This window comes from Enoplosus armatus, chromosome 4 (assembly GCF_043641665.1).
Source record: "Enoplosus armatus isolate fEnoArm2 chromosome 4, fEnoArm2.hap1, whole genome shotgun sequence".
Lineage (NCBI taxonomy): Eukaryota > Metazoa > Chordata > Actinopteri > Centrarchiformes > Enoplosidae > Enoplosus > Enoplosus armatus.
In genome coordinates, this window is record NC_092183.1 from 5,279,472 (window position 1) to 5,300,982 (window position 21,511).

The 21,511-nt window shown below is 40.7% G+C and overlaps 1 protein-coding gene across 1 annotated transcript; it reads left to right on the forward strand.

Annotated features, from left to right (window-relative positions):
- Positions 1 to 687: 687 nt before the first annotated feature.
- Positions 688 to 20,312, forward strand: castor1 (cytosolic arginine sensor for mTORC1 subunit 1). The gene is made up of 9 exons (XM_070904526.1): positions 688 to 903; positions 6,820 to 6,890; positions 9,880 to 10,073; positions 10,652 to 10,787; positions 13,578 to 13,701; positions 14,002 to 14,118; positions 14,622 to 14,704; positions 15,225 to 15,319; positions 19,270 to 20,312. The coding sequence occupies exons 1-9, from the start codon at positions 791 to 793 to the stop codon at positions 19,339 to 19,341; spliced, it is 1,005 nt and encodes a 334-aa protein (XP_070760627.1). The 5' UTR covers positions 688 to 790; the 3' UTR covers positions 19,342 to 20,312.
- Positions 20,313 to 21,511: the final 1,199 nt, after the last annotated feature.

A 21,511-nucleotide genomic window follows, 5' to 3' on the forward strand; every position in this document is an offset into this window, starting at 1 on the left:
ACTATAGCACGGTAAATATGGAGCTGCAGCTAGCAGCTGGTTAGCTTAGCTTGGCATAAACACTGGAAATGGGGAGAAGCTAGCCTGGCTCTAATAAAAGCTGCCTACTAGCATAATGAAGGTGGCTAATTAACACTTATAATGTACATGTTTAATCCGTACAAAAACCGAACTGTAAAAACGACACTTTATGGATTTTCAGGGGGTTATGTGCCGGACTATTTCTTGGCCGGACGCATTTGCTCGGCAGCCAGCAGAGATTCGGTCCTCAACCAAGAAACTGTCTTCCTTACGATTATCATTAGATTCCAGAAAACGATTCCTTTAAGATATCCCTTACAACAAAGGGGGGGGGGGTAGCTCAAACTATGAAGACGCTTCAGACTAAAGGAACACAATAGGGTGTCCACATATTTTTGGCCATACTTTTAAAGTACTTCCACGCCCAAATCGCTTAACCGGAACTTAAGTTCCTGCTTCACACTTCCACCCTCTGCATGCAGACGCTGAACATCATCAACCTGCCGCTTTAAGAGGAGGGGGCGTGTCGTGTGCGGGGCTGTCCCTGTTATTTGAATATACAGTAGTTCAGCGGGGCTGGAGTCCGATTGCGTCGGATGTTTTTCGTCTTGTGAGACGAGCACAGCGGGACGCGGTGGCGGCTTTACTCGTCGGTAATGCTCATCATCCAGGCCTATATTTAACATTTTAATGATATCACTCAGCTAGGAAGGCGTTTTCTCCGCCGCATGCACACACAGAGGGGACTGCACCGCTCGCAACCGACAATATGGACTTGCACATATTGGACCACAGGCTACGGGTCACCAGCATATCCAAGAATGGGCTGGTGAATTTCACACACCCCCTGATTAAACTGATATTTCTCCGGAACAGGACACGGTAAGAAGACTCATTCATCGGGGTCAGATGTTGGTGTCGCTCCGGTGTGAATCAGCCTGGTAATCCAGTACGGATATATGAGATAACCTACATCGCCTCTCCATTCACTGGGTGGCCGAGGCAGTATTGGGCTATTTGCCTGTGCATGCCCTGCTCTGCCTCCATGAATGATATGCTGCAGTGTATTTAGCTGTATGTAAGTACAGCAGTTTATGACATATATTGAATGTTTGGAAAACTACACATCAGCCAGAATATGATATTCTTTAGGAATGTGTTCTTACAATGGAGATAGGATTGCATCCACTATGTTAACTAATAATCTACATTATATTTGCACAAAAAAACAGCAGCAATTTAGTAAACACATTGCATTCTCATGAATTTATTTTGCAGTCTTGTAAAATGCATGAATGCCTTTTAATGCATGCTGCTTCAACTGAACATAGGACCAGCATTGATGAAACATCTTAAAAAGCATGTAGTGCCCCTCCACTTTATTTTGGTGGGACATTGTTTCTCCAGCTCAAACCACTTGACCTCCTTTACCTAAAACCAACCATCCAGTTTGCAAGTTGTCCGGATCTCATGTTGGCATTAGTGCCAGTTTTCAGTTAATCCCTGGATATTCTCTCATTGTTATGTAATTGTTTATTGCTCTGGCTGCCCCACATATGCATGGCTAGAAGAAGAGCTCAACATCTGTCTTCAAGCTGCCCATGATATAGGTCAGACAGAGGCTCAGCTACTGCTTTCATGTCAAGTTACAAATAAGTTGTAAGCTAATGTCAGCAAAGATTTTTCTCCTCTGCTCGCCTTTGTGCTCTGTGACGTCTGAAGTATAGAAATCACACTGTCCTCGAGGATTTGCTTAGTGTAAGCATCCTATGAGTACTGGCAACAGAACAGCCCATTTAATAATCAGTTTACAAGGCAATAGGACTAGCCCACGCCTGCATGACTGGATCATGATACTGGAAAACACTTGTTGTCCATTTCTTGTTAAATGAGATAAAGAAACAAGATTTGAATCTTATATTTGGCTGCCAAATGCTTCTCATCCGGTCACGCCTCGCCGCATCCATCAGCTCTCATTTGTTTCAGAGAATCGGGCGATACAGTAGGTTTTGACATGTCCATACCAGACTCACTGTGTCATGATCACTTGCACCACTTTATTATGTCACTCAGCTATGAAGGCTAAGTAAATAACTAGTCACTGTGAATAATACACAGATGTCCTGTAATTGCGCCGGTATTTCTAAGGCACGGGCCAACAGGTTTGTGATGACTAATTCTGAATGTTCAAGAACTGCGTCCAGGTTTACAGTCAGTGTTTTATTTTATTTCAGAAGTGTGAGCCTACATTTTCATTTGAACAGGCTCTGTGAAGCATTCAGTGTCTGGCGGGGGGGGGGAAGCAAAGTAGGGTGAGCCCAGAATGAACCAGAAGGCAGGCGACACTTCCTTGGATTAGCAGGCCTGTCTGCTTTTCAGTGTTTTGTTGTGCATGCTTTGGAGTTATGTAATCATACTGTGATATTGATGTGTTTTTCCTGTTCTTTTACTGTAGCAGGGGTTGTTTTTATTTTTTATTTTTTCCCCCCCTGGTCAAACTATAGACAATGCAGATCAGGGAGTGGTGGAGAAGATTGAGTTCATGGCAACTCAAAACAATAGTGGAGAAAAAACAAGCCTGATTGCCTCTGTTGGTTTTAACCATCTCCCTCTTTCAGGCCCCTGCTATTCATTAGAAAACAACCACCCGAGACCACGCACAAAGTGATTTGAAAGCAGTCCTGAGCAGAATTTTAAGGAGATAATCACTTCTAAGAGGCAGACTTATCCCAAATTGTAAGAACGTAGATTTTCCTCCTGTATCCTCCAACGAAACTGAGGCATTAAGACACCTGTGGTGCAGAGGTGCACTTGATTTAGGTCAATTTAGTAGAAGGTTCGTGCTGTAGTGATATGGGTTACAGGCAAGAGTATGAGTGTGTATCTCCACACACAAAAAGTTAATGCATGCCTGCAGCAGCCAAGTATGATTAGGTTCTATTAAACACCAAAGGGTGTGAATGAATCCACCCATGATGGGCGAGAGAGAGAAAAAAAAAGACCATGGGCTTGTAAGCTGTTAGTTTGGAGTCTTGTAATGTCCTTAGTTGTTGTTTTGGAGTTTATGGGTGTGGTTATAATCAAATCCCTGCATCAGCCCAATATATCAGTCTTACTGTACTGTGCATGCAGTCCTGCAGGCTCCACACAGTCCTCTTTTCTTCTCCTCGGCAGCTCACTAACAAGAGCATGGGTTGGAACAATGCCTAAGCTGAGCCAGAGACCCAGTGGGGAGTTTTCCACTTGTCTGCTTCAGTGGTCTGTCAAGGTTGGGGCTCTCACTCCCCTCGTTTACATAAGGCGCCCCCTCCCTCTAATAACAAGCAGAGATTTCTAGAAAAAAAACATTGTTGTGAGAAAAAGTGGACCCCGTGAGAACGCTATAGATCGGTTTGTAGGCAGCAGACAGCTTGGTCGTCCACTGACGATAGGCCTGAGATAGCTCGAAGCTAACTCCTCACACTTAAACAACATCAGTTTGCTCCACTCTTATCACGTTTCCTCAGCTGGAGCATCAGTTGCAGAAACCCCACCACCACCACCACCAACGCTCACTCCCTCACCGCCGCTACCACCCGTTGCTTTGTGCAGCTGGATCAAAGTCCAGGCTCTTGTGTACTTGGTTTTCATCTTCCCCACTCGGCCGCTCCCTCGCTACCTGTTGCTTCTTCGTCTCTTTTGGTTGTTTTCCGTCTCCTCTTCTTCATGTTCCTTCATGCCTCAGTAGAACGAACTCATTACCACCAGTGATCACACACAGGCTATGTGGCACTGTTACAGAGTGCTGTCCAAGCATGTTTGATTAGTCGATTAATCACTGAGTTTATGAAATGTTCCCACAGCCACATAAATCTATCAACATAGGCTAGTTGTAGACTTATTTTCTTTCAATTGACCAATTGATGAATCGACTAATCATTGTGATTGTGAAAGGGAGGGTTGGTGGTATATTTTCTCAATGATTACAGACGTTTTTGGAGACAATGGAGGCTGAAGAGGACAAGATTCGATGGTTATGTTTTTGTGTTTGTTAAAGCTGAACTAGCGTCTTTGCTTTAAAATGTGTGTATCAAAGGTGGTTCAGGGTTAAGCTGCCAGTATGCTGCTGAACCCTGAAGCAGTGCTTATCGAACGGTTGAATAGCTTCAGACAACACGTCGCACAAACTAGTTCTGTTTCAGCATAACCCAACCCATAGATGCTGTGCTTCCTTTGGGCTCCATTTTTGCCCTCTACTTGTTTGTTTTTCTCTTCGTGTGTTGCTGTGGAGTCAAGGATAGTTTGTCAAACCTCTAAATGCACTAAGTGATGCATAACAATATCCTTCTTTCGTTGAGAAGATTCATTTTTTGGAAGAAAATGGAAAGGAACTTGGTAGTGAATTTCCACCACAAGAAATGTTGTTTTATTTCTTAAGCAGTCCAGGGGTGTACTGATTGTAGGTTAAAACAACCTTCCTTAGACTGTGATAGTAATGAAGAGGATTGAATCTTGATTTTGAAATCAATGTTGGCAAATACATTTTCCTGTGTGCTTTTCAGTATTATGTAATGCAGCTTAGGTGAGGCATCTTATCTGTCATATCTGTACTTCACAAACAGGAAACTAAACAAGCACAGATGTTCCCTCAAGTTTCTTGACAACTCAACCAGTGTGTTGCTGAGGTCTGGTTGCCTTGCAGGTGTAATCTAAGAGCCTTCATTGTCTTCTCCATAAACACACCACATGTGATAACGCTCCTCACTTGATCATTCTCACTTGCAGGATAGATGCTTGGCACACACTACCTGCAGGAAACTGCGAGCTGGGGAAGGGGAAGGGCCAACAGGAAATGAGGGGGGGGGCGGTATTATAACACAATGGGCTGGCTGAGCTTGCTAACACAGCTGGTAGTTACTGTTAGTGTTCTCTCTCTGTCTCTCTCTTTGTCTCTCTGTGGGCTGATTGTCCCATCTCATGGCAGGGATTACTTTTTGCTGAATCAGGAGTTTGGCGGTCTCACTCTGGCCTCTACTGTAATAGCCTCAGCTGACTGATAAGCAGAGGAAGAGGAAGGTGTATCTCCAGTGAGACGCTTTAAGAAAACAGGAATATGTAGCACTTCCCCTTTCAGGAATTCAAATCTCATATCTTCTCTTTACCAACATTTAAAAGCCTTACTAACTCAGTAACAAGGCCTCTGAAGGGCAAAGGCAAACTTTTGGCAGCCTTGAGCCATAAGGCAGGTGGTATTTTGTATTTGCTATCTTCTTGCATCCAACTATTAGTGGACATCTCCTCTCAAGCTTTAATTCCTTTGTTGTTCTACTGAGATATATGTCCAAAGATATGTTTCTACAAAGTGTAATCTTCTGCTTCAGCTTGCCGTTAGCAACACGCACAACATCATTTTAAACTCAGTGACTGAATGTTTCTGCTTGTATGTTTGAGTTTTTATCAAAGAACCAGATATTTCTTAATGCAGTTGCCCCTCTTTTATACTCACGATGAAACCAGGTGAATGTTATGCCTATCCAAGCCTTGGACCGGCTCCAGTCACCTAACATTGTGATGAAAATAAACAGGACTTGTAGGATGCCGGAAATAACACCTCCCACTTTGAACTCCTAACTGTTATATTCTTTTAAGGAGTCTTGGTTGAAAATCTTCCCCAGAAAGTGAAAAAGCCACATCAGCCTAAACTTGAAGTCCTCAGGAGTTTGAGTTGAGAGGGTATTTAAAACGCAAAGTGAAAGCCTGAAGTCTGGACTGGCCAATTGAACACAGGTTTGTCTTGTCAAAGTTTCCATTAATGTCAAAGTGAACAAGAGGCAACAGGGCAAGTCCAACTCCTGAGTTACACAGTAATCAGTTCTCTCCATCTACAGCTCACCTAATGATTCAGTTCAATCCCAGTCTCCTTGTTGTTGCTGGCACACTTATCAAAGATATTTCTTTGGAAGTAGAACGAGGAATTTTCCATCCAGAAACTCAATTTATCATGTGCTGGCCTCAAAGGCTGATGTAATCCAAGAAAATGTGTGTTTCACAGCTCTTGAAAGCCAATGTTTGGCCCCAAGCCTGATGAACAGCCAACTGGAGAGTGGAAGTACAGTAAATTTAAAGGTTCAGTCTTGTAGAGAGCAGTTTTGAGATCCCAAATGACAACAACCTGATGCCAGCTGGTCTTTTTCCTTGTAAATCTTTAACCCCAATGGGCTGTATCAGTTGGAAAAACTGCACTGTCTTTTCAAATATTTAACCAAAGTTTTTTATAGAACAAGGTAGAAGAAGACAGCAAAAGTCACTTTTAAAGATTGTGGATATGTGGATGACTCAAAGCCTGCGAAAGACAGACCTGAGTGGTACTGGTGAAGAGACGTTTCACCAAGTTATACACTTGATTTTCATAGCAGATGCATATACACATTCCTGTGAATTCTGAAACTCGCATCTAATCACATTTAGAGTGGCGTTCTCCGGTCTTTCCTTGAATGCAGCAGTTGGTTACTGAAGTAGTGCCCCAGTTTGGTGTGTTACCCACCATTTGCTGTAGACAAAGGAGCTATGCTGACATAAAGCTGAGCTTGTGCTTGTGCTAATTGAGTGACAGCCAACCCTGAAAACAGTGTGAATTTCGGGGAACCCCATTTATTTGATTCCTGGTAACTATTATTATGAAACTCTGAACCTCCTTTTGTTGGTTGCATATGAATAACACTGTCCTTCCACCCTCTTTCTCCTTCCTCTTTATCTCCTGCCTTTCATGTTTTCTCAACCACATGCCTCTCTCCATCTGTACTTCCTCTCCTGTTTTAGATGCAAGTTTTTCAGTCTGACGGAGACACCAGAGAACTACACAGTTGTCCTTGACGAGGAAGGATTCAAAGGTAAAACACCCTTGCGCACACATACTGTATCTTTCATCACTTTTACCAGGCAGGGGTTTGTCCTCCCACTCTCTGACCACACACTGTACACATTGTACACTATATGGTGATACCATTAAGTATACATTATATACTGTTTTTTGTAGTACAGTGTTTGGCAGCTAGAATACTACAAACAAATGTACCATGGCTTACTTATTTTGTACTCACAGAAAATGATGCAAGACATGCACTGATGTACGTCAACCAAACACTGATTTAGGGAAGCTGCTGCCAATTCCAAATTTGGAGACTTAAAGGGGAATTCCACCAATTTTACCAGCATGGGGAGTACTATTCAGCTTGTGAAAACATTTGTATAATTTCTTTTGTGGCTCAGGGTTATCTCTGCATATTTGTGATAAACTGGGGGTGTGGATTTTGACAGACGTATGCATTTACTAGAGAGGCAAGGTCTAGAAAAGATGCTATGGGAATTGTAATTTTGGAGCTTGACCCATAATAGGGAGTTCCCCCAACTTGATATAGACTTGAAATAGCTGGAGTGCTCTTTTAAGGAAGACAAAGCAAAATGTTTTAGTATTTTCTTAAATCTTCATGGAGCTCTCTCACCATTGCCTACTATTTGTTTTAATATTTATCAGCGAGTATCTCCTCCAGAGTCCAACACCACAGCTTTTTGGGTGTGCTGGAGACGGACTTGATGGCAGATCAATGAGATGAACGCTGACATTTGTTTTTGTTAATCAATGAGTCATTTATGAAATATTCTTAGATCAGAGCTTAAAAATTCTCTAAAAATAACTCTAAAAATTGTTAGACTTATCAAAAAGATGGATAGATTGACAAATTCTTAAGCCATTTGTTAGTTAAGCCCTCTATCAATGTTCTGGCTCCTAGGACAGGGTCAACGGTATATAACTTTCTGTGTGGTATAGTCCCATCCACTCCTCATCCAGCCATTTCTGTCTGGTGCTTTTACGCAGATGTAGTTGTTAAAGGCATATATCGCCTCCGGCTGCTCTGTTTCTCTCCCTGTCTCCTTTGCTCTCCTTCTAACTAAGTGCCTATTTTAAGAGGTGAAAGCTGGTGTAGCGAAGCCACAAGGGGCCATCTGTGACAAATTATGCCAACCAGAACAGTGGCTCTTTGAAGGGGAGCAAAGAAAAAGAAAAAGGGGTATTCACTGCAGGAGGTAGACACCCTTTGTTAATGTTTTTAGTTAGCTGAATTGTAATGAAACAAGTTTCAAGTTTCGAGACTTTAAATGAATCTCATCTCAAACGTGCAAAGAAAGTTTTCTCCACTGCTCTGCATTCACAAGTTCTTTGCTCAGTTGTAGAAGTCGAGCCGTGTATGGAGAGCTAGGAAGCCATTAATGTTTTCATCGTTTAGACCTGTTTTTTAAGTGACTGTCATAAAAGGTCAGGTTGCACATCTCCCTAAGTCATCACCCCAGTATCTCTGTCTTTCAGCTTCTTGTTTACTTCCTGGATAGACACCTGTTTCCCAAATAGCTGCCAGCTTCCACTTGAGTCTTTTTTTGGGACAAAGAGTGAAATATCCTGCTTTTCCATTTTGGCTTAGAAACTTACAGGAATCACCCTGTTTGAACTTTAACCCGTCCTCACCACCAACTAGGAGCCGCATGTCCGAGTGCATTAATGCATTGGTATGAGGTCACGCTCCACAGCCAAGTATGTTGTGGTGATGTAGGTGCTGCTGGCCTCTCCTCGGCATAAGTTTTACTTGCGTTACTGTGTGGTTTAAATAGCAGGGACGATTTAGGTCTCCATGGTGAAGAAAGAGACCACAGGTGGGGGAGAGGACGTTTGTGTACGTTATACTGCGCAGCAAACAAGAGGAAGTTGTTACTTGCAGCTGTCTCATGGTTCACACCTCACGAACATAAAGACACACCGAGTGGTGATGAGGTGCAGACATTAAACACTTGCTGTTGAAATGTTGGTTAAATGACACTGAAACCGTATTTCTGACGCTGCTGATTTGGCTTCTTTAGAGCTCTGTTGTCTTGTTTTACTTTGAAATCACCAATTCAAACAATGCTAGTGTCAGCTTTACATTATCTGTGAGTATTCAAAGTCATTTTTCAGTATTTTGTCATCCTCCTGTGTTTTCCAGTTTCACTGTACTCAAAATACTCTGTCAATCACACAATTTGGGAGGTTTTTCTCCTGCAGAATGAGCTTCTCCTCATGGGAACATCTCTCTGTTTTATTTTTAGTGTGGCAGTTGCACCGTTATTTCACACAAGTGGTTTGTTTTTAAAAGTATATTAAGACCAGTTGTTTTTGGTAACTTTAGGGAGGTGGAATAAATCCACCCAGTAACCACCGCTTCGGTGATTTGAAGGTTAAACGACATCCAGGCCTCTAAGTTAAAGAGGAACGTAAGCGTTTCAGTATTGCACTTCCATAAAGATAGGGGACTTGCAAGAGACAGGTTGAAAAAACACATTTTCAAAAGCTGTGGAGCAAAGTCCTGATTTTTTACTACTACCCCCTACTATGGGTTCCAAAAACACTGCATCCTACATTTCCTATAATGCAACCCAGTTGCATATTTCACACATGGATATGTGTGAAACTCCATGCCTTCAGTTTATAATGCACATGCTCAAATATTAATATAATAATATAATATACAAATATTTGACATCTTTAACCTACCAGGCAGAAAGCTCCATCCAGAGCCACAGAGGACATTATGCAGCTATTTCACAGGTTGAGTAGTACTCTCTATCACAAGTAAACTGCCCTATGTGTATAAGATGGGAGGACCTGCTGCATATTGGAATGTTGTTCAAACAGTAACCGAGGTGTCTAAAAAAAACCTTTTAGATTTTAAATCAATTTTTTATAGACATCTTTTGACCTGCAAATGACCAAATCACTGCCAGTGCTATAATGCATTAGCATGAAGTCATGCACACAGTACGACCAGCTTTTCTCCTCTTGACCCCACTCAGAGCTCCAGCCCTCAGAGCATCTCAAGGTTGAAGGCTCCATCTGGCTGCCGCTCAACGTTGTCTCCAATGGCAACGCCTCCAGCAGCTCTCAGGCTGTTGGGGTGACCAAGATCGCCAAGTCGGTCATCGCCCCTCTGGCCCAGCAGCACGTCTCTGTCTTCATGCTCTCCACTTATCAGACCGACTTCATCCTGGTGAGTCCCATCTACTTCAGTCTTTTTACTTTTTTAGCTTTTTTAGCTCATCTTTATTCCACTCCAGTCTAATCAGCTCCCACAAGTATCTTGTTAAAATGAAAGAGGCACTCTAAGCTGTTCGTGTTGTATAATTTAGAGACGTCTGGAGCAAATTTTCAAACTCTCAAAATGTATAAAAAGTCTAGATCTCCAATCTTGCAGTGAAGCCTTTCACCTTCTGAGTTCTGCCAGACAAAAGAAGCCGCAGTGTCTGCATTTTGTCCACTCACCAATTTTGCTGTTAAGGATTCCCAAATTAATTCCTGCCAGAGCTGAGGGCACAAAAAAGTTAGTTGATGTATTACATGTGAAAGTGTTAAGTGGGCAAAAATAGATAACAGCTTGACAGACGTTTGTGTCAGCAAGTACATTAAAGAACTCAAGTATTCCCACAAAGTGAGCCACTGTTTTGCCCTGAAACGACCTTGTATGGCAAACTCATTGTAGACTATATATGAACAGCATGATAATGATCGAGGAGTTTGCTCTAAAACGTCCCACCACTGATATTTATGTTCCACGTCTATGCTGTGTAGGTGAGAGAGAAAGACCTGTCTGTAGTCATCAGCACTCTGGAGGAGGAGTTCAATATCTACAAGGAGGTGGGAGGAGAGTCTGTCCCTATGCTGTGTCAGGATGTCTCCAACGGCCTCCAGAAGAACGGCAAAGAAGGTAGAGGTCACAGTCCTGCTTAGTGTGAATTCACTTACTGTAGCTCTCAGCTATTGATCGAGCTCGCCTCAGAGGATGACGTTAAGATCCTCTAGCACCACCTTCAGGTTCTTTGTACAAAATGTAAAGACTTACTCATCACATAGGAAGTGATCTTAAAACACAATTCCAGGTCAGATAGTTAACATCATTGCTTTTTCTCTGGGAGTAACTCAAGTAGAAGTATTGTTTCTTGGCTTAAATATTACTTACAGAGAAGTAAGATTACTTGAGAACTAAACTCAAAAAAAGTGTACCAGCTCTTTAGAAGGCTAGCCTAAACATCTGTCACACACGCAGTACAGTGTAGTGTTGTGTTTGAGATAGGCCCTGGCAGTTTGCCTACTAAAGTTAGAATAACATATAACATATCTGTAACTCAACACAGCTCATGAATATAAGGCAGTCACATTAACAGACACAGCACATGAAAGTTTGAATATGCTGTAGTTTTATATACAATATTAATTGCTAAAAAAAACTGCTGCTGCCTTCTTGAGACAGCAATGTAATACATTATTTAAAATAAAAGCTAATTAATAAACCACTTTAGAAACAAAAAACTAGCCAAATTAAAACTGCGTAACACTTTTGTTGCTCATGCTCTGTCATCATGCTGTAGACTTTAAACTGTGATTCAACTCAATGTTTTGATGCTCCCTGTGAGTGCTGTGAACACTGTTGTTCTTCGACGTTATTATTTTGCAACTCAGCAGTGCTGCCACAGTGCTGTTGTGCGGAGGGAAAAAGCTTTCCAGAACAGTGATGTCATGTTTGAAAAGGGTTGACAGTGAATTGTTGTGGATGGTAGACCTGTAAACTCTAAAAACCACTGTCTCACATGGATGTTTGAAATCAGTGATGTTCCATCATAGTAGATAAGACTTAAAAAGGCTAATGGGTCAGTCCGATCATATCCATGTCAATGTGCATACACCCTACCAGCCAGCCTCTCTCCAAGTCAGTGATCCTCTCATAAAGGACGATGGTTTTATCTTTTTATAAGAAGATTTTTTAAGAAATAGCCCCATGAGAGAAAATAAACAAAATCTACTTTAATGAAATAGATTAATACCTAAAAAACTCTGCAATAATCAGAGCCATTGTGCCATTATGAAGGATCTGTATTTATAGCAAGAGGAACCTGCTGTTCAAGGACGCCTGTTGTGCTTAACAAAGCCATGTTTGGCTTAAACAAACATTACAGTATATGACATTATGCAATGAAACAATGCATTCGCACATAAAGGAACATTTGAGCTGCACTGAATTACTGTGTCCTTTACAGGAAGTTATTTTTACGTCAGCATGAAGTACAGGACATGCTGTACGGTGAGGGCAGAACCTGCTGAAAGATGTGTCCACCCTTTCACAGTCTTTCATATCTTTGCATCACTAAGACATCGGCTTTGTGTCGACATTTAAGAAAAACATGTTTTTTTGACTCGACACATTTGTCAGATCAGTTTGGAATTTCGTCCACCCACCAGCTCTGCTGTTTTGTTTTGCAGAATGCAAATTGCATTGACTGACAAACTGTAGGCACAGTAGTGACCTAATTAAAGCTCATATTTCACTACTTTCATCTGCAAGACTGAAGGAGAAGATAAAGTTGTGAAAACTTGGCAGGTATTAATAGAGAGGGAGGCAAGTTATTGGTATCTCACGGTGGAGGGAGAGAGTGAGGCAAAGATGTGCATGCAGGTGTTCTAAAAACATCTGGAAGTTAGTTATTGTAGTTTCGCCCACTGATCAACCATGTCAGCAGTCGGAGCTGCAGCAGTGGCTGTGATGCACAGCTCATAGAGGAAACTGAGGTACTTTGAAATCCTTAGCACCACAATTTCCATCAGAATTCAGTCAAATCTGAGCACACAGACAGGATACACGTTTTTAGATTCAGTGTTGAACGACGACATCATTATTCATTATCCATCACAAACATTCGTCCTTAAATCTGCATAGAAACCGCATAAAAACTCCAGACAACTAATCACGTTCTTTTATTTTCTTCAACATCAAAGTAATCTAGTGATAGCTGTTTGCACATCCATGAGCACACTGAGAGCAGAACTGCTCATAGCTAATTCAGCATACTTGTGATGGTGCCAATTTGCCAAAATATAAACTAAAACTGAAGACCATCTTGTGATGGGTCACACCAGCCACGACGCCCACCAACAGGTTGACGTTCCGACCAATGAGTACTCAGTAGTCATTAATACTTTATTACATGAGTAAGAGAAGATAAGAGAAGAAAAGATAATCCTTTATTGATCCCTCAGCTGGGAAATTTGCATTGTTCCAGCAGCATACAGGATGGTGCAATAGAAACATAAGTAGAACATCAAGATATAATAAATAAGAACAATAAAGACTGTTATAAAAAAAAAGCTACTAAAACTAAAAAACAACCGTAGTTTTTACACATTCACAGAAGAAAGAAATAAAGCTAAAGGGATTGTACTGTTTTGCACATAGAGTACTTCGTACTCGTGGGTTGGACCACACCCACAGACTAACATAGTATTTTGCGGCTGGTAAAAACACTGAATTTGGGCACAGTTGTCTTGTTTTTGTCTGCCGTGGGGACCCACAGTGTTTAAAAACCTCTGATCTAGAAGAAGAACTGTGTTTGGGCTTGTAACCAAATTCAATAACAAAATGGTCTTTACTAAAGTTTTGTAAAACTAGAAATTTGTAAAACTGTTCAATGGGTTAAACAAAACAACACTGTCCTTGCTCTTCCAGCTATGCAGCCTACAGTTCACCCGGTGCTGATCCCCCAGAACCAGTTCTGTGTCATGTCTCTGGACCCGGACACACTGCCGTCCATCGCCACCACACTCATCGACGTCCTCTTTTATTCCAGCAGGTGAGATGCCTCTGCATTACCTCTCTACAACACAAGGTGGCAGCACACGATGCAAACCAGACTCCAGCTCACTGGCTTGTGATGATTTCTCTTTCTTTTTCTACTTTGAGAATCAAAAGTATTTTTAATGAATTTTCTTTTTAATCCAAACTCATCATGTTTTTGAAATACTGTTTTGTTTTTTTTCTGTTCTTGACAATTATTTAATTGTGTGACTTCATGTATTGTTATGATATAAATGACCTCTTTTTAAATCAGTGCTGCTAACTATGTTTGCTTGTCTAATGTCTTCCTCTCTAGTCCTAAAGAGGATGCTCAGTCGTCTCCCAGCCAGGACTTGGACTGTATCAAGTTCTTCTCCTTCTCCCTCATCGATGGCTACATCTCACTGGTGATGGACACTGAGGCTCAGAGACAGTAAGGATTCATAATAACTTACACTGAACCAGTCCACCTTTTTAGACCTTAATAATGCGCACTTATGCCTCATTAAAATGCTGAAATGGCAGAAACAGTGAAGCAACAAACAAACAGGATCCAGCAGTTTTAATGTAATAATTTTCACACTGTCAGCGAGTGAAGTGAGAGCTGCTTTGGGTTAATAAAGGTAGTAAAGTATTTGTACTCGTGTGTCTACTTAAGTGATACTTCTCGGGTACAGTTTACCCCAGTCCTGACGTTTCTTAACAACTGCATTTTAACCACAACAGCTCTATAACGACACTCTGCTATATTTAACTATTTTAATGCAGGCCTTCTTACATCACTCCATTGTTCCCCCTTTTTGTCATTGCTTTGCGGGTGTTGTGGTGTTACAGTGTCTGTATTTGAGGAGGTTATTCCCCTGCCCATCTCTGAAATGGTTTTGTGTTTGCACCTCGTTGCTTGGTAGAAATCAGTGCTTGATCTTTGTGCTGTAGGTTTCCTGCTGATCTTCTCTTCACCAGCTCCTCCGGGGAGCTGTGGAGAATGGTTCGTATAGGGGGACAACCACTGGGATTTGGTAAGGCCTCTCCCTTTTAAATACCTAAAAATGTAGTAATTTACTCTATATACACTTTTAGAGCGTGTCAGTCATATGGCACAGTCCCACCTGCCTCTAGAACTGCTTCCCCTGCTGGGATTAATCAGGTGATTTTGGTGTCTGACTGGTGCCATAAATTAGATTAGAAATCGTTCAGGTTATACAAATAGTCCAACTAAAAAGGCTTTGTAGCTATGTAGCTATCATCCATTCCATGATCTCTGTACACCTATGAAACTATGTAAGTTGTTTTTGCCAAAATATGTGAATGGGACCACCAGTAGTGTCAGTTCTATTGTCTTGTGTTTTTCTATTACATTTCAGGTACTTGCAGTCTGTAGTAGGTTTAGATTAATACAGACTTACAAAATGGCAATAATTGGAAACATATAATATATTTTATGTTATCGTCTGATTACATTTGGCTTATTAACAGCTGTTAATGATTGTGATACTAATTTCAGTGTGTTTCTCTTCCACTCTTTGTATGTTTTCTTAGATGAATGTGGTATAGTTGCCCAGATATCTCAGCCTCTGGCCGACAGCGACATCTCTGCCTATTACATAAGCACCTTCAGCTTCGACCACGCTCTGGTGAGTCCAACATCTTCACCTCATTAGTTAGGCCACCAAAACGTGAAACTCAATGCGTTTTTGACTCAAAAAAGTGATTACTCTTAGCTCAGATATTTAAAGATTTCAGGTTTGGTATTTCTTAGCCCACCCCAAGCATTTGGCCTTGTTTCCCCTTCTGAGAAGTGGTTTAGAAACTGCTACTCGTCCTCTGAGACCACTACAAGACAGCCTTCTTTTGACAGGACTTTGGCTGATTGGAGTCTTGCATTGTCTATTTAGCAGATTCTGTGTCTGTGATGAAGTTGGTTTTTTTATGTATCAGGAAACTGAGCTTGATGTATTGATCTTCTGATGCTGTGGTCACTTTTGGTTTGCCTGATCGTGCTTTGGGTACAACTGACCCTGTTTCTGCAAAGCGTTTTTCAGAGTTCCATGCACTGCCCCCTTAGAAACCTTTAGTCTGGCCGTGATTTGACACTGAGAAAGCCCCTCTTTGCTCAGAATAACAATATGACTTCTGACACTTACACTTAGTTCTGATGCCATGTTTCCCACTATCACAATGCTACTTAGTAAGCAATGATCTGCTGGAAACTTGAGGCACAGCCATATTTATAACAGGTGAACACTGGCTGCCAGCTGAGTTACGTGAACGAGCGTCGCATCCTTCGATGGAAGGGATACAACTCAAAGAAATCTGACTTTTTGTACAAAGGAGTTAAGTTGGTCAATGCCATAAATTGGCTTAAAGTTGATTGCTGACCTAAAAATAGTGCAGAATCAAAATATTTCTTCTTCATTTTACATGTCATAACAGCATATGTCTTGTGTAAATGGTTCTGAATCCTCAAACTTCGTGATTATTTCCAGGTTTACGTGAAAATTTTTGAGATTTTCAATGTAGTCTCAGACTTTTGGACCCCACTGTATATCATATTTATAACTATATACCTGCTATCTTGAACAAAATCATCAAAAGTTTAGAAAATAAAGCATTTTTAACATCTTCAAAAAGGCATATATTTGTTAAGTTAATGTGCAAACATGTTGTTGATGTGTTTCAAGATACATTTAATTGTGGACAATATTAGTGCATTATTAACTTGTCATTACAGTCTTTGTGTGGAATGTATAGAGAAGATTTATTGAACTATTTATACAATAATGAAGACTGAAGTTCATCTACATATATACATGTATATATGCAAGATGAAACTCCACACAGTTGCTGCGTTGATTTTGTCTTCCCATTCACCACATCTGCATCTGTGTCTGTCTGCCAGCTTAGTCAGCAACGGTATCAGTATTATCTTGAAAATTACCAAGAAAGGTTTATCGGCTTTGTTGTTTGTTTCATCTGTTACCCAGAATCTTATCGCAGAATTTATGTCACCGTGTGAATCAGCAAAGCCAAATGTCCCTCCTACATCAATGTGATGGGTGCATTATTTATAAGCGTCCTTCCGCAGAGTGGAGAAGACTGTCATCTCTTCAAATGATCAGTCGTACCTGGGTGACTGTTTTGTGGTTTCTATGGATTGGTTTCACCTTGAATCTTACATTGACGTAGACCAGCGGTTCTCAAACTCTATCTGTCATGCCCCCCGTCAGAAGCCGCCCCCCCATATTGGGGGAGCAACAAATAAAAAAAGAGCCCAGTTGAATTCGATTGAAATAAGATAAATATTTCAGGGCAGCACGATGGCATCAGCAAACTCTTGTTTTTTTATTTCGCTACATTTCCCACCCCCCAGTTTGAGAACCACTGATGTAGACTGATCTCTCAAAGCCTTAAATATATTATAGGGCTCTGTCTCTTTCTGCTCCCTATGCCCTGATCCTTAACATTTGTGAGTTAGTGTGAAGGGCTCTCCCAAAACAAGTTAGGTCAAATAGAGTGAACTTTAAAACCATGATGAATTACGTTATGTGTCTTCTATTGCTTCATTAATAGAAATCCTCTATCTTTCTGCTCTCCCTCCTCGTTGCATCAAAATGCAAAGTATTCAGTCTGAGATAGTTGGGCTGTTTAATCGTCCTAGTCACCAAATACTGACCGAAGGTGAACAAAAAGAAGGATGAACAAAGGTGAACCTTGTCATGACGTTGAACCTTTGGGTATTCCAAGTGTTTTGGAAATGAGAGTGTTACTTACATTCATAGCTGTATTATTCGGTCTAGCATGTCATTGAGCTTAACGCAGGTGTTTTAGTCATAGAGGGTCATTGCACTTTGTCATCATCATGGAATTCAAGTGGGATTAGTGTTAACCACAGAGCGGCCTAATAACATCAAATTCCATTGATAAAAATGTAACTAGCTGTGACATCACAGTGGCTTCCACTGTGGGCGGGACGGGAGGTAAAGTGGGTTGGCAGTTCGCTTTAGCTCTTGGTTGGTTGAAAAGCTTATAGGTATACGTTAGATCCTCTTAATCTGTAGCAATACTTCAAATCTATATAATGTCATCAGAAAATGTAGAGAAAAAAATGTGTTTGCGGTATGATGTAATCCAAAAAACGAAAAACTAAACAGTAAAAGACTGCAAGAATTTTGAAATACAACTTTCAGATTTGAAAACCTGGGTTTTTGAAATCGTTTTGTTTGTTTTACGGCCCATTGAGTTGTTAATCTGTAGGCTTCTTTTCATTATCCATACTGTTTTTCAGAAAAATCGGCACAGCTAAAGAGGAAGAATGAAAAGGATGGAAGTCATTTAGAAAGCTCTTGATGAGACACAATAACAGAAATAGTTGAGGACATTTCCTAACATGGAACAGCACAAAGCTACGTCACTAGAACATGTGAAAGAACATGTGCATACGGGATGATGGGAGGTCACACTCTGGCTCATGTTTCAGTGAATTAGTCAGGATAATTTTATCTTCAATAAAGTCTGAGGAAAATTCCAGTTAACGCTAATGAATTTCATGGGAACTGCTATGTGTGGGAGATATCGTTCCATCCACACAGGATGGAATTATGTTAATTTAATTGTGAGATTTTGGAACTTGGAAATCATTATTTTATTGGTTGGAGTGTGTGGGTTTGAATAATTTGTGATTTACAATTTACATTCAGTTCTAACAAAGACCATTCCTTTAGCCCTTCATCACAAACACAATCTTCCTCAAGGCTTTCACAGGCCCACATTGGACAATAGAAATAGGCCCCCCTTTGACCAGGGAATAATTAAAAATGGAAGAAACCTTGATGGGGATCACAGGAAGTGAACCTTCTTCTGGTTGGTTCTGCTGGTAGGCTCTCTGGGAAAATGGCAACATAGCAAAAGACAAATCTGTTTTTCCTACTTTGGTTATATATTTAATTGTATTATGTTTGACTTATTGATTGATGATTCTTGGTATGTATTGTGGCATTTTAAGAAGTTTAATCCACAATCTCTCATTACACAAAATGAATGTTCCATATGGAGGGCCACAAAGCTCAATTCTGGTTCCACTACTTTTTGTAGTCGCTTGTAGTGCTAAACCCTTAAAGAATTATCACCAACTCAGCAGTTCCCCTCTGCTCTATGGAGCATTTTATCACCTTTCAGCTCATTGTTTTGGTTTTATGATGTTTTGGTTCACTCTCACAGCTCATGTTAAGGCAGCTGCTTTCAGGGAGAAAGCTCTGACAAACCTACTGTACACTACCTACCCAGCCCCAGACAAAGTTAGCAACTACCTGGCGAACATAGGGAAGCATTATGCTAAAGAATCTGATATGTGTTTACCAAAACGGAGCTAAAAGGAGAGTGAATATTAGCCAGAAGCATATCTAATGTTAAAGGTCTTCTATGTCTACCGGATGTGTAAATAGGCAATCGTTTGCTAACACGTTCACCATATCAACTTTGTGAAGTGATAATATGTGAATGTTGTGTTTACAGCTTGTTCTGCTCCCTTCAAGTGGCCAAAAAAAATCAACTAATACTGCTTTAACTTTGCTCTACTATTTTCAAGGTCCCTGAGGAGGACATAGTGAGCGTGACAGGCATGCTCCAGCATCAGAGGAAAGAACCAGCCGCTAGTTGACTTCTAAGGTCCTGAGATGGATGATCCTGGCTCAATGTGCCGCCCCTCACTCCAGACCCAGTGGCCAGGGGTGGCAGGCCAGCAGGAACGGAGGCTAACCCTGTGCCTAGACTAGAACTGCATCGACAGCAGTATTAACTACTACGAACTTGCCATGAACACCAGAAGCGCTTCTCTGTGGTGTGCACACAGTTTGTCTGTGAGGCCTCCTGTCTTACCTATCCAAGGCAGTATGCACTGAGTCCCAGGGGGCCCACAAGCTCACACATGCACATCAAAATGCACAATCACTCCTAAACACATACACATCCACACACACTTGTACATTCAAAGTCACAAGCACAAACTCAGACATATGAACATGTAGGATAGACTCTCTTTCTCTATAATATAGGACTTGAGATCTTCAGGTGTATGGTCTGAAGTTGAATTGTTCATAATATTTTGCTGCAAACAGCAGAACACACTTGCATACATTTCACCAGTGCTATAAACACACACCTTAGTCTTCCAGTAATGTTAATATCATAATGCCATGAGTCTAAACAGCCTTTTTTTTTTTTTTTATAAAGCCATTCGCAAGAATTGCAATTTTCCTTTTTGTGAAACTGAAAGCTTGAAGCTTGAAATGCAAGACAGTTGTGAGAATGTTGATCTTACAATAATTTTCATGCAAAAGCTGACAATTTCTATTTTTTGACAACAGGGCTCACTCGTTTTGGTTTGAGAAGAATGTGAAGGCAGTTCTTACATATTAAAAGTACTACAAAGGCTGTCAAGCTGGATAGTAGGCTAGAGGTCAGCATTTCTTAACCATAGTATTACTCAAGGTCAATAACACTATGTCTTATTTTTTGTTATTTGCACAATAAACTTTTAATTTAGCTAATGTAATTTAGATGTTTTCTTTGGTACAACTACATTTTGTACAATTTGAAGTAAAAGTATTGTGTAAACATTTGTAATATTTGTGCTGCTTCATTCAATAAAGAGTATTGAAAATATGTAGTCTTTCTTGACTTCTTGGCATGAGCCAGTTAAATTCTTGAGGCATAAATACATGCTCATTGTACAACTGCATGTTCCAACAGACCACGTCATGACAGGCATGTTATGCCTTAAAATCTGTCATTCATTATTCATAACTCAAATATAGGAAGTTAGGATGACAGGTTATTTGGGGTTTTGTGGGAACTTCCCTGTGGTGATTTGGCTGTCCCAGCTTTAAAAGGAAGTCTTGGAGCCACCACCTCAAAGGTTTCATCCCTTTGGGTTTGAGTCTGGGGTGAGGTATAACAAGCCCGGTCTTAAAGAAATAAAATCCTAAGAAATATTCTCCGTCCCAGATGAGAAAGTATGAATGAATGCCATCTGCGTACAAATTAGATGCACCTTTAAACTGATGATCTGTCTAAGGGGAAGCATGTACGAGGCAACAAAACAGGAGCCAGAACAGAACCATGGGGCACACCAGAAGACAAAGCTCCCGTCAGAGAGGTAAGAGAACATTAATCCAGTCATTATGGTTCAATAATCAACAGTGTAGAAGAGTACACTGAGATCTAAAAGTGCCATGAGAGAGCATTCACCTGTGTTAAAAATATGTTAAAAGAAGCTGTTTCAAAGGAAAACATCTCACAATAAACAACTGAACGATGTTTGTTATATGTATATGAGCTGTGAGCTGCTTGGCCACTATTTTTTTTCTTTTTTGAGGGGATGATTTTGTGCCCTGACATCTTAGAACAAGTGGAAATTGATACAATCATGGTTTGGAGGGGAAAAGAAAACAAGACGTACAGCTGATGCAGGAGTGATAATGTAGCTGATCATATCAGAAGTTACCTGACCTGACACATATTGGGCAAAATTAAAAGTCTTAATTAAGATTTATTAAGTGATTAAATAACTTCAAAATTAACTTTTTCAACAATTTCTTGAGACTTCCCAACTGTTTTGACTTGTGTCCACTTAAAACAAAGCAATGTCTACTTATGACATAGGTTTAAAGCAGAACTATTCCATATTTGAGAAAAATATAACAATGATTAAAGAACAGTCTGAAAACTTATTTTGTGTAGCAGGAAAGGTTTTTGATTCTTTCCCATTCCTTGTATCATGTCATGACCCCTCAAAGTTATCCTGCGACCCCTTCGCGGGAACACGGCCA